General features: G+C 43.9%; 1 protein-coding gene across 1 annotated transcript in view; it reads right to left on the bottom strand.

The window, feature by feature from the left end:
- The window catches only part of Fancm (FA complementation group M), a 54,339-nt gene extending 41,268 nt beyond the window's left edge, over positions 1 to 13,071 (bottom strand). The window contains 5 exon segments of the mRNA XM_051146830.1: positions 1,734 to 1,865; positions 4,353 to 4,511; positions 6,959 to 7,036; positions 11,210 to 11,382; positions 12,490 to 13,071. Coding sequence (XP_051002787.1) covers positions 1,734 to 1,865; positions 4,353 to 4,511; positions 6,959 to 7,036; positions 11,210 to 11,382; positions 12,490 to 12,973 — 1,026 coding nt within the window. The 5' untranslated portion in view covers positions 12,974 to 13,071.
- Positions 13,072 to 13,565: the final 494 nt, after the last annotated feature.

Here is a 13,565-nt window from a genome sequence, read left to right as displayed (position 1 = left end):
TTTAACTTTGGACACAGTCTTATAAAAAATTTCCTATCCATCCATTTTTTTTTTTTTCTACTAAATTTAAACAAGAAACTTGTGGACCAGCAAAATGGCTACAGGCACTTGCTATTATGACTCATGACCTCAGTTCAATCCCTAAACCCACATTCTGGGAGAGAACTGCCTCTCACAAGTTGTCCTCTGACCTCCACACATACGCTGTGACGTACACATGCCTATATAAATATATACACATGGGCATACACACACAAGCGAATGTAATCTGTTGATATTCTCTCTCTCTCTCTCTCTCTCTCTCTCTCTCTCTCTCTCTCTCTCTCTCTCTCAAGTTTATTAGAATGCTTCTCTGACTTCTGGTCTCAAGAATTTTTTTTTTAATTTTTTTTTTTTTTTTGTTCTGTTTTTTCAAGACAGGGTTTCTCTGTGTACCTTCGCTGTCCCAGACTCGCTTTGTAGACCAGGCTGGCCTTGAACTCACATCAATCTGCCTGCCTCTGCCTCCTGAGTACTGGGATTAAAGGTGTATGCTACCACACCCAGCTCTGGTGTCAAGAACTGGACTAAATATTTTAGTCAAAAATAGACTACAGGACTTTTTTTGTAAGCTAAAACATGTAGGTTAAGAGATAGGTGAGCTTTCCTCATACAAGTCTGATGATTCAAGTTTGATCCCCTGAACAGATATGAGCATGACATGGCAACGTATACCTTTAATCTCAACAGAGGCAGAAAGATCTATGTGAGGTCAAGGCTAGCCTGGTCTACATACTGAGTTAAGGGCCAGCTAGTGTTATATAGGTGAGACTCTACCTCAAAAATAAACAAACAGACAAAAAAACAAAAAACAAAAAAACTGGACTGTGATGTGGCACAGTTTTATTCCTAGCACTCCTATGGGCAAATGGGAGGAGACTGGTGGCCCAGCTAACCTGGAGCATGCAAGGCAGCAGCACAAACAAAACGACCCAGCTCTCAGTGCAGAGGGTGGGAACAGACTCCTGAATGCTGTTCTCCAACCACCATGAGAGCTGGGGCACCTGTACACAAACTCACACACTTATGAATTAACTAAATCATAAACTATATAAACCATACCTAAGTTCTTTTTAAAAACGCCTTTATCACATTTATTTATCGTGTGTATGTATGGGGACATCTGTGACGTGTCATGCACAAGGAGGCCAAAGGTCAAGTCTTGCTTCTGTCACATGGGTCTCCATAAGTGAACTCAGGTCATGAATTTGGTAGCAAGTGCTTTGAGCTGCTGAGTCATCCCCCTGCCTCGGCTTCTTTTGTTTGAGACACAGTCTCACACTGTAGCCCAAGCTGTTCATTCTTGAACTGAGAGCACTCCTCTCACCTCAGCTTCCGAAGTGCAAGAATTACAAATGGAGCTGGACGTGGTGCGCATGCACGCCTGTAATCTCAGCACTTGGGAGGCAGAGGCAAGTGGGTGGATCTCTGTGAGTTCAAGGCCAGCCTGGTCTACAAAAATAAGTCCAGGATAACCAGGGCTCTGTTACACAGAGAAACCCTGTCTCAACAAAACAAAACAAAACAAAACAAAGAGAGAGAGAATTACCAGTGTGAATCACCACACCTGCAATAAGTTGTATGTAAACTCTTATTAAACTAATTAATATATACCTAAGAAATAATTGTTTAGTTTTTACCAGGCGCTGAGTAAAAACTTAACCAGTCACCAAAATGTATTTAAAAGTACATACCACAATATTTGGGGATGGGTTTTTCCTAAATTGATCTCTTGCCAGAATTAGCTGGTATTTTGTTAGATTGGGAATGTCTCTTTTCATCAAAACGTTTCTTTGAATCAAAGAACTGGCAAATGTTTCCAAAATCTGCAAATTTAAAAGAAATTTAGTTCAAGCTTACCTTTGAGTCTGTTTTCAAATATAATGACTTTATCATATAATAAAAGTTTAATATTTAATAAGATATACTATGAAATTAATTTATAAATAAACCCAAGACATCAAAGTCCCAAAGCACTGGCATTTGTATCCAGACACCATCCTCCTAAGACTCAGCAGAAGCATATATTCAATGATATTCAACTATAATTTAACACCATATTTACTCTTTTTCAGCACTGGGGGCTGAACCCAAAGTCTTACAAAAGGCAGATACAGGCAAGTGCTCTACCACTGAACAACATCCCCAATCCTATTTTTTCCTTCCTCCCTTCACCCTTTCTTAGACAGATTCTCACGATGTAGTTCTGGTTGGCCCTGAACATGTTATGTAAACCAAACTGGCCTCAAATTCACAGAGATTTGCCTGCCTTTGCCTCCCAAGTGCTAGGAGTAAAGGTATGTGTGACCACACCTGGCCTACTAGCTTATTTCTAAATCAGGGCAAGCCCAAATTTGAGGAATGAGGAACTTTATCCCATCTGTCAGTGGGATATGTTGGGGGCAGAAATGGAAACCACCCTTAATCCACAAGGATGAAGGAAGCTTTGAAAACACATGGTTCTCTTCCTGTGAGACGAACAGAAGTGCAAAAAAAAAAATAAATAAATAAAATAAAATAAAATCTATCAGTTTCTCAATGGCTGCAATACCAGCATGTGGTAAATAGGCCAGAGAATTGCTGGACCGAATAGGCTATTCAGTCCATTGCAGGATGGATGTCAGTCACTTCCAGGCCCCAATACAATAGAGTAGTAGAAAGTCTACACTAGGCCCCCTTGCCCCTTGCCCTCTGCTCCCAGTTAAAACAACCACAAACTGTCAAGACACTGTCAGTTGTCGCTTGATGGGGACAATAATTTCCATTTGAGAATCATACTGTAAGAATATTATAAAGAGACTTCTGCGAGCACTCAAGAGGCAGGAGTGGGAAAGATGTCTGAGTTCAAAGTCAGCCTGGTCTACATAGCAAGTTATGTAGCCAGGGCTACATAGAGAGATCTTATCTCAAAAACAAAAGGAAGCTTCTGGCTAAATTATGGATATGTTCACTTTGTGAAAATCCAGAACCACAACTGTGAGCAATGCTGCATATATATGCATGCATACTGTAGTTCAAAGGTTCACTGAAAAAATATACAATCGGTTCATGAGGTCTCAACCCTAGACAAAGAACTACAGGCAACTAAGGAATGCTGAGAGCAATGGACTTTCTCTTCCCCAGGGAAGAGCACACCAATTGCTTATTCAGTGCCTAATAGTCAGCCTTGAAACATACATACATACCACCATAAGTAAAACCATACGGACTGAGCAGGATGTATTCATACATTTAAGAATACACATGCATGCATGCATTACATATGTATGCATGCACACACTCACCAGGAATGTTGCCACATTCCTTGTAGAGGACAAAAAGGTCCTTGTGCACACAGATAAGCACTGGAGCAGCCAGGGAAAGTAAAACACACAGCTGATCTCTCCAGAGGGAGATGGCTGGTTGTTCTCCCGGAATGCTGGGGGAAATGTAGTTTACAATCCTTAGCTGTTTGACAAGATGGTCTCCATCTGTATCTCCCCAAATTTATGTTTACTTATCCCAGACAATTTCCCCTAAAATCTGGAGCATTACTTCTAGGTCATAAAACTCATCTTTGTGAGAAATATCTTCTGTACTTTATACCAACCTGAGCGACTTCTATGTTACCTTAGGGACAGGAATTATGGTTACCTCAGTCACTCCCTGGACCCTTGTCTGAAGCATTGTGTCTAAGTCAACGAGAACCAATCTTATGGATGAGGCCATATGTAGCCTGTAAAGAGCTTCGATGTTGACATGTCTTAAGCTTTGTTAAATTCATGGAGCTGAGCTAATGATTATCCAAAAACTTCTTCCTACAATTATGCTATTTTTACATATGGCAAAAATAAATGAGCTGATGCCAGACTCTTGAAGTCTTGGCCCACCGCCAGTTCCTAAACTTGGGCTGAAACGAGTTTCATTCTTCCCTCACCTATGCCATTTCCTCACACAATTCCTGTAACTTTAATACTCAAGAGGATGGGAAAAGCAGGTGCAACTCAAGGTTACATCTGTTTTACTGAAGAAGAAAAAAATCCCAGAATTGTCTAGATATGTGTTTATTAGGCACACAGTAATATCCGAGCAGTATCACATCCGCCTTAAGGCTATTAATTTGTCTTATAAATGGCCCATTTCAGTAAATAAAAAATGGTTTAGTACATATGAAAATAGGGCTGACTGACCCCAAAAGTTTCAATTTCAGAGATGTTTTTCAACTTTAAAATTATATGAAACGAATACTGCATATATACTCTACTATACTCGAACTGAAATAATTCTATTACCTGTTTATTTATCAAAACCCCAAACTGATGAAAATGGCTTACCTGGATGTATGTCTTTTGGATGGCTCCAAGTTCTTCCCCAAGGGGAACAACAAGCTTCTCAACTCGTCTCTCATGAGAATAAGGCAAAATATCTGGAGACTCCTCAGAACGAAGCTCTATCTTCCCAATTAGCAGGTTAGTGATCACCTGTTGCACAGCCTATGCAGAACCAGTGAAGTACATGCTCAATTATAACTCTGAAGCTAGCCTGAGCTACACATCACAGGACCAAACACCAAAAACATACTGATATGCCAGGCTCAGTGGTGCACACCTGTAATCCCAGCACTCAGGGAGGCAGAAGCAGATGGATCTCTATGAGTTCGAGGCCATCCTGGTCTACAAAGTGAGTCCAGGTCAGCCAAGGCTACACAGAGAAACTGTCTTGCAAATACCAAAACCAAACCAAACCAAACCAAACCAAAACATAATGGCACAATAATAAATAAGTAGATATGTGATGTAATACCTTTCTGAGGTATATGGCACTGACTTAGAGCTTACAGTGGGACTTAGAACTACTACATCAGAAGACTACAGCACAGACCCCATGATTAATAATTAAAATGAAAAGAAAAAAGCCCTGTCTTGTGGGATGCAACTGCATGGCTGGCAGAGCCCCAAGTTTCAACCTAGACTTGAGCTACAAAGTGAGACTCTAACTCACAAACATAAAACAAAATGGAAGGAATTCTGACTTAGCTTAACTCAAAAAATATTCTGAGGGAAAAGCCGCATCTTAAGGTGTGGAGAGATGGCTCCACAGTTAAGAGAAGTGTTGGCTCTTCCAAGGATCCAAAGTCAGTTCCCAGCACCAACATGAGCGCTCACAGCTGTCTGAAACTCCAGTTCCAGAGGATCTGACACTCTCTTCTGGCCTCCCCTGGCATAAGTTATGCACATGATACACAGACATAAAGCATTCATATATATAAAATAATAAAATGCTATTTCAAAAACAGAATCTCATCTCAATTACCTTTGTGTACGCAAAACCTAGCATAGTGCCAAATGCACCCACTATAGTCACTGTGTGAGGTCCGTGGATCTGAGCACTACATTTATAGCCATTTCATAAAATTAAGGCTGCTGCTCTACTGCTGGTGGTGGAGGCAATGGTGGTGGCGCACACCTTTAACCCCAGCTCAGGAGGCAGAAGGCAGGCAGATCTCTGAGAGTTAGAGCCTGGTCTACAAAGCCAAGACAGCCAGTGCTTCACAGAGAAATCCTGTCTCAAAAAAATAAAACAAAACAAAATACAAAAAAAACAAAAACAAAAACAAGAAACAAAAAACCCTGCTGCAGCTGAAACCATAACTAGGTGCTGAAATAGGATATGTGCCTACTTTCAGTGACTCCCCTCCAGTGACTCTCCTCCAGAAGATTAGGCAGGTTGAGTTTACAATGCTACAACATACCACTTTAACCAATTCAATCAGTAGCACGCATTCTTTGCTAGGCTATGCTGAGAAACACCCTACGTCATTTCTAGAACAGTCTTGAAAAAAATCAGTAGTATCCTTACATCATCATAAATGCACCAGACAAACCCAAATTGAGTGATGATCTATAAAAGTAATGCATGCCCATTCTTGAAAAGCATCCGATAGTGGGGGACAAGACTGAACAATTGCCGCAGCCTCGAAGAGACATGGTGTCTAACTGTAATGTGGATCCTAGACCACAACCCAGAGTGCAAAGTAACATGCAGTGGTGTATTGGGGGCACACTGGAAAAATTAAGATCTGAAGAGTACTTTCAATTTGTCAATTTTTATATTATGGTTTAAATTTGTAGTTTTTTTTATCAATGTTAACATCAGGGCAAGCAAAGTGAAAGTCATATAAACATTTCAGTCTTTACAAATTATCTTGATGCCAAAAATAGTGAAAAAAAAAAAAAAACTAAAATCGAGCAAACAAACAAAATACATAGTTAGGCAAGGTGGTACAGGCCTGTAACCTGAGACGCTAAGGAGGGTGAAACAAGGACTGGGCCAGCCTGGGCTACTTAGCAAGACTGTGGCTCAATAAATATCAAAAAGAGGTTAGAAACACAGCCAGGCAGAAAAGCAGTGACCTACCATGCTTACTTAGGCCTCTGGACTCAAGGTCCAGACCACCCACTCTTGCTGGGGCTCAAGGTCGCAGTCCTAACCAAGCTCGAGGCTGAGGGACGATGATCCCTTGAGCAAGATGAAGGCCGGCCTGGTAAAGTGACCAGAACCTGTCTCACAAAAAGGGGGGTGGGGAGAGGAAGAGGGAGGAAAGAGGGAGGGACAGATGCTATTAATGCAAAGAAACTTCTGCAGTTGTAGAAATGCCACAGTCCTCAAGTCCCTCCCTCTTTCTGGCCCCATGTGTATTTTCTTCCATGTAAAAATAGAAAGTCAGGGGCTGGAGAGATGGCTCAGAGGTTAAGAGCACTACTTGCTCTTCCAAAGGTTCTGAGTTCAATTACCAGCAACCACATGGTGGCTCATAACCATCTATAAAGAGATCCGGTGCCCTCTTCTGGTGTACATGCAGGCAAAACCCTGTATACTTAATAAATAAATAAATCTTTAAAAACAAAAAAACAAACAAACAGAAAGTCATGGTACTTACCTTGATATCACTACCTGGTGTGGCGCTAAGAGCCAAGATTCGAAAGTGACTTGTGTATTTGACCAGTTCCCTTACAACCTTAAAACAACAATAACAAAAGGTGCTTTATTTTCATCTGCTCAATGTGAAAAGAAGTTCAGTTCAGTTCAGTTAAATAAGGCAGTTATGTCTGGTCTACTATGGCTAGTCCTCCATTGATGAACTGACAGTCTGGTGTCTGAAACTACCACCAATCATCTCATGCATAAATAAGTGATTTATATTTAATAACACATGGAATATTGGCTAATGTTCAAAGCATTATATGGGTATTTTTTAAAGATGCTAGACATCAACCAAGTGAGGTGGCACATGCTTTTAATCCCAGCACTCAGGAGGCAAAGGCAGGTGGATGTCTGTGAATTCAAGGCCAGTCTGGTCTACAGATCCAGTTCCAGGAGAGCCAGAGCTACACAGAGAAACCCTGTCTTGACAACCCCTCGCCCCAAAAAGAATGAAGCCAGACATGGTGGGGCACACCAGTAATCAAAGCACTCAGGAGGCTCACATAGGAGAATTGCCAAAAAAAATCAATGTGGCCTGGGCTACATGAGTTTTAAGCCAGCCTGTGCTACCGAGTGAGGTACAGAAACAGAAACGGAAGGGAAAACCAGAACTGATAAAATATTCTTAGTAACCACTTTCATTGCAGTGTTTCTTCTAGTTTGCTTTCTGTTGCTGTGATGAAACGCTAAGTAAAAGCAACTTCGGGGAGTTACAGTTAGTGGGTGAGGTGATGGAAATCAGAGCCAACACTGAAGCAGCGACCACAGAGGGATGCTGCTCACTAGCCGACCACGGAGGGATGCTGCTCACTAGCCGACCACAGAGGGATGCTGCTCACTAGCTGACCATGGAGGGATGCTGCTCACTAGCCGACCACAGAGGGATGCTGCTCACTAGCCGACCACAGAGGGATGCTGCTCACTAGCTGACCATGGAGGGATGCTGCTCACTAGCCGACCACAGAGGGATGCTGCTCACTAGCCGACCACAGAGGGATGCTGCTCACTAGCTGACCATGGAGGGATGCTGCTCACTAGCCGACCACAGAGGGATGCTGCTCACTAGCCGACCACAGAGGGATGCTGCTCACTAGCCCACCACAAGGGATCTGCTTACTAGCCCACCACAGGGGGATGCTGCTCACTAGCCGACCACGGAGGGATGCTGCTCACTAGCCCATCACAAGGGATGCTGCTTACTAGCCCACCACGGAGGGATGCTGCTCACTAGCTTGTGGGGCTTACTTTCTCATGCTTGGGCGGCAGCACTCGCAGTGGGCTGGCCACAGCACTCTAAACTCTAATCAAGAAAATGACCCACAGACTTGTCCATAGGCCCATCCTATAGGGACAATTCCTCTGCTCAGGTTTCTTCTCAGGTGGCCCTGAAAAACTAACCAGCAGAGTGCTAGAAGCGATACCCTCGGATGATGTACAAGGATGGAAAGCAAAGGCGTGGTTGCAGCAAGGAAGATATGAGCCTTCCTAATGCTGCCACCCTTCAGGACGGTTCCTCATGTTGTGAATGCCAACTATGAAATCATTTTTGTAGCTACCTCATAACTGTAATTTTGCTACTGGGATGAATCATGGTGTAACTATCTGTGTTTTCCTATGGTCTTAGGTAACCCCTGTGAAAGGGTTGGTCAACTCCCCCGCCCAGAAGGGTTGCCACTCACAGGTTGAGAAGTACTTTTTGGATTACTGCTTTTTTAAAAAAAAATCCTTTTTAAAGCCGGGGGTTATGGCAAACGCCTCTAATCCCAGCACTTAGGAGGCAGAGGCAGGCGGATCCTGTGAGTTTGAAGATAGCCTGGTTTACAAAGTGAGTCCAGGACAGCCAAGGATACAAAGAGAAACCCTGTCTGGGGGTGGGGGGGTGGTAGGGGTAGGGGGGGCGGGCAGAGGGGGAAGTCCTTTTTCAGATTAATAAGGTGGGAACCTGCAGCCTCAGCTCTCAAGGATAGTCTGGACTACATAAGCAAGACCATGTCTCCAAATGAGAAAATAATTAAAAAAAAAAAAAGTAAATTAAAGTTATCGGGGATGGGGATGAAGTTCAGTAGTAGGCTGGCTTTCCAGCATACTGAGGCCTGAGTTCCATGCCCAGTCCTTCAGATAAATAAAGAAATTGCTGTATGAGAGCTAGGATGCAAAGGGTTCTTTTGGACAAGGAAGAGGTCTTGGGCCAAGTAACCTTCTGTGTTACACACACGGAGTACAAGGACATATACCAAACTATCATACATGAGAAGCAAGCCGGTGTGTTGTTCATGGCTATAATACCAGCCCTTGGGAGGCTGAGGCAGAAGGACTGCCAAGAGTTTAAGGGCAGCCAGGCACCTCTAAACCCAGCACTCAGGAGGCAGAAGCAGGTGGATCTATGCATTCAAGGCCAGCCTGGTCTACAAATCAAGTTCCAGGACAGCCAGGGCTATACAGAGAAATCATGTCTCAAAAAACTAAAATAAATAAAGAAGTGAATAGTTGAAGAGATAAATAATCAAAGAATTCTCCTTAGGGCAATACAAAGTAATACAAAAACAACACTAAGCCATAAGCTGACAGTGAACTCCCTGTCTTTGGCTTCCTTTCTGTCTTTCTCTTCTAGTCCTCCTCTCTACCTCAACCTGGTATTGCCACTTTCCGTAAGCTCACCAGCTTCAGCTATTTTCTACACTACACAGTATCTGCACACGTCTGTCCTCAGAGTTCAAAACTCCACTGAGGCATAGCCTCCTCATTACCTACTGCATAGTGGATATTCCACATCTCCAGACACCAGTTACCATGGCATGTACCTATAATCCCAGCACTCTACAGGCTGTCAGGAGTATCCCAAGTTAGAGGCCAACCTCAAAAAAAGACCTTATCTCCATAGTAACAATAGCACCAGATACCTCCAAACTGGCTGGACCCCTTTAAAAGGCTAATTGGGCAGGAAAGATAGGCCAGCAGTTAAAGGTACATGCTGCTTTTGCCGAGAGCCCGAGTTTTGTCTCAGCACCCATGGTGGCTGCCTAGAGCTCTGGCTCTACAGCCTACTCCACACTCTCAAGGCCCCTTCACTCATAGGAGCACAAACCCACCCACTCATGAGCATATACACCCAGCTAAAAGTAAATTAAAAAAAAAACTGCTTTTATAACAAATACTGAGGTAGAACAGAAGAAGCAATGTGCTTTAATGCAAGAGGGAAGGAGTGGATCATTTCCAGTGAATGTAAGGAAACGAATGGCTTCCATGACCAAACCCAATTGCTTCTACTCTTTAGAGTACTCGCGTGGAAGGCACAGTTAGAAGTGTTGAATATAGTATGCCACTTACACCCTACAATACTGACAAGTGTTTGTCATCTTGCCCAAGTGCCAAACAATGGTGCAATACATCCACTTCCAAAGTAGGAACTAGTACGTCCCAAATTCCACCTAGGTCCTACTTTAAACTATTGCCTGAACTAAGATCAGCCTCATCTCTAGACTATAAGTAAACAATCTTGCCTACTTGCTTTTATGCCAGGTACTCTATTTAAGGGGAGAACAATTTGACAGTTTGCTGGAATGTTTCATTTTGGATCTCTGATGAGGCCCAAGTATCAATGCAGCCTCTTATGTAAGAATGCAAATATCCTGTCTTTAGATAATTGCTACAGAAGAGCAAAATTCTTAATCTGGGAAGTCCTTATCGGGAAGGAAGCCACCAAGAAACATGGCCCACATCTGACATTAATGGCCTTGCTAAAGTTAGGGAATCAGCAGAGGGCTGAGTGGTGTGGCATATACTTTACTGTTAGTCCTAGCAAAAGCAGGCAGAGCTCTTCAAGTTCGAGGCCAGCCTGGTCTACAAAGTGAGTTCCAGGCTAGCAAAGCTACGCAGCAAGATTCTGTCTCAAAAACAAAACAAAACAAAACAAATGGGAGGATACAAGGGATGGGATAACAATTGAGATGTAATAGGAATAAATTAATAAAATATATTAAAAAAAATACAGGTGGGGGGGCAGGTGAGAGAAAGGAAAAGACAAAAGAAAAAAAGCAGCAGACACAGATCTGAAAGGACAAGGGAACATCCACCACTTCCCATCACTATGGGTTCTGATAGTGGATATGATGCTTTTATAATCACAGTAGCAACATTTCCATCACTGAGACCTATGCCCACCCAACCCCCCAAAAAACAACAAAACATTATTTGGCAAAATAATTACCTGGCAGTAAGCGTAGTTCCCAAGAGCCTTATGAGCTTCATCTATCACAAGACACTTTACATGGGCAGCAGGACAAGCCCCTCTAGTCAGGTCATTTACCATGACCTGAGGTGTAAGAAAAAGGACTCTCTTGCTGCACCATATCTCTTTCCTGTTGAGAGCTTGAGTTGAACCTGTGAATAAAAGTAATAGTGGAGAGATGGCTCAGTGGTTAAGAGCGCCGCCTGCTCTTCCAGGGGTCCTGAGTTCAATTCCCAGCAACCACATGGTAGCTCACAAGCTATAATATGATCTGATGCCCTCTCTTCTGAAAATAATGCACTCACATACAACAAATAAATAAAAAAAATTTTAAAAAGTGACAACGGAGCAGGGTGTGGTGGCAGTCCCCTGTATCGGCTGCCAGCACTCTGGAGCTTGAGGTGGAAGGACAACCCTAAGTTCAAGGCTAGCCTGTTTTACATACTGAGGTCCAGGCTAGCCAGGGCTATAAAGCAAGACCCCCGACTCAAAACGAAATGGAAGAAACACACCAAGACATTCAGAAACTTCGGACCATCATCTCTAGAGTATGAATAAGTAGACTGGCCTACTTTCTGAAGACATTTGTGCTCTGGGACTCTACTTAAGGGGAGAACAACTGGACAATTAGCTGTAATGTTACATTTTGGAGCGCTGATGCTCCAAGGGTCAAAGCTGAGTCTCATTTAAGACTGTAATTGCAATACCTTTTAGATAGCTTGGCAGAAATTATTAGAAGCAGATGGCATGGGATTGGGGCAGGTATAGGATACCTATACCTGCCCCACTATGGGAACTAGTTTAAGGGATTAATATCTGCCCTGCTCTAGGTTAACTAAGGCTATTTTAAAATATAACAGGTGTCTCTGTCTTGATTGATGGCTAGCCGGTTAGAAAATACCGCCATAGTAATAATTATAGGCCTAGTAATAAACATTATTAGGCCATACTGGTAAAATAACTGCAACAGAAAGAACATAAGATCTGAGAAGCAAGTTCAATGGGGTAATCCTTCTTGGGAAGGATGACAAGAAATATGTTCAAGACATACACAATTGTTTCAAAACACTAGCAATTTACAAGATATCTCTGCAGGTAACTAGAGCAAATCTATATACATTAGACTTGGCTTTGGTACCGACAGACGATGTTTTATGGGAAAGAATGCAAGATAAACATATTTGCACTGGGGCATTCTTCCTCCTGCACAGTTACTTCCACAAGAGGCCTTACCAGGGAGCTTAGTTTTTCTCAGGTACCTGTCATTTCAGCCATGTGAGACTGCGGAATGCCCATCACGTGAAAGCAGGCTTCCATCTGCTGTGTCACCAGGGGTTTCGTGGGTGCCATGAAGACCACCTTGCCGGAAGGGAACCAGCGGTAAAAATTATACATGACCACGGCGGCAATAAAGGTTTTCCCCAGCCCGGTGGGCAGGCACACCAGGGTGTTGCAGAATAGCGCCGTCCGGGAGATGTGCAGCTGGTAGTCGCGCACCGGGCAATTGGTGGGGTAGATCCACAGATCGCCCGCAGCCGCGCAGAAGCCGCCATCCCCGGGATCCAGCTGCCGCTCCGCCTCGTACGCCGCCACCAGCAGCACTTCGTCGTCGTCCTCCTCCTCCTCGGGCAGCAGCGCCTCCGCCGCTGCGGGTGAGCACGCCTGGCCGCAGCCCGGACCGCCGGCGCCTCGCACGAGGCTCGGGCCCCACGTCTGGAAGAGCGTTCTCTGTCGTCCGCTCATGGTGCCCACCGACAACCAAGCTCCGCCGAGGAAGCCACCGGACGGGCAGCGCAACCGCTCCGGCTCGGACGCCCATCAGTCTCCCGCCAGCCACACAATCGAACCCGGGGGCGGGACTGGCCGCAGCCGGTCGGGTTGAAGAAGCCGCCGAGATGGCCGAGGGAATATGATTGGTTACCATCCCGGAAGCTTGCTGAGACGCATGCGTGTTGCCTAGGCGTCCCAGGATGGGGCTTCCTGGATTTAGTCTGCTTTGCAAGTTTTTGTGGCTTTGATTTGTTTTAGTTTTGTTACCTTTCCTTCTCCCGCGCCGGTTTAAACGCTATCTAAAACCTGGCGTGGGGCGCTTGTCTGTGGTGGAGTCTGGAGAATCAGGAGCCTAAGGTCGTCTCTGGCTACATAAGTTTCCAGCCAAGTAATAGAAGGTGGTTTTTACTTTGCTTCCAATGATGAGGTATCACTGCTAATTGTGATACCACTTACAATGTTAAGATACATAACTTTGAAATCTCAGGGAAAGTATTCTCATGGCTTGTGACCTTAACATGATCGAATATATATAGTGTTCTTTTTGTTTTTTTGAGACAGGGTT

This window comes from Acomys russatus, chromosome 1 (genome assembly GCF_903995435.1).
Source record: "Acomys russatus chromosome 1, mAcoRus1.1, whole genome shotgun sequence".
Classification (NCBI taxonomy): Eukaryota; Metazoa; Chordata; class Mammalia; order Rodentia; family Muridae; genus Acomys; species Acomys russatus.
The sequence above is the reverse complement of the archived record's forward strand: the minus strand, read 5'-3'. Positions and strand labels throughout refer to the sequence as shown.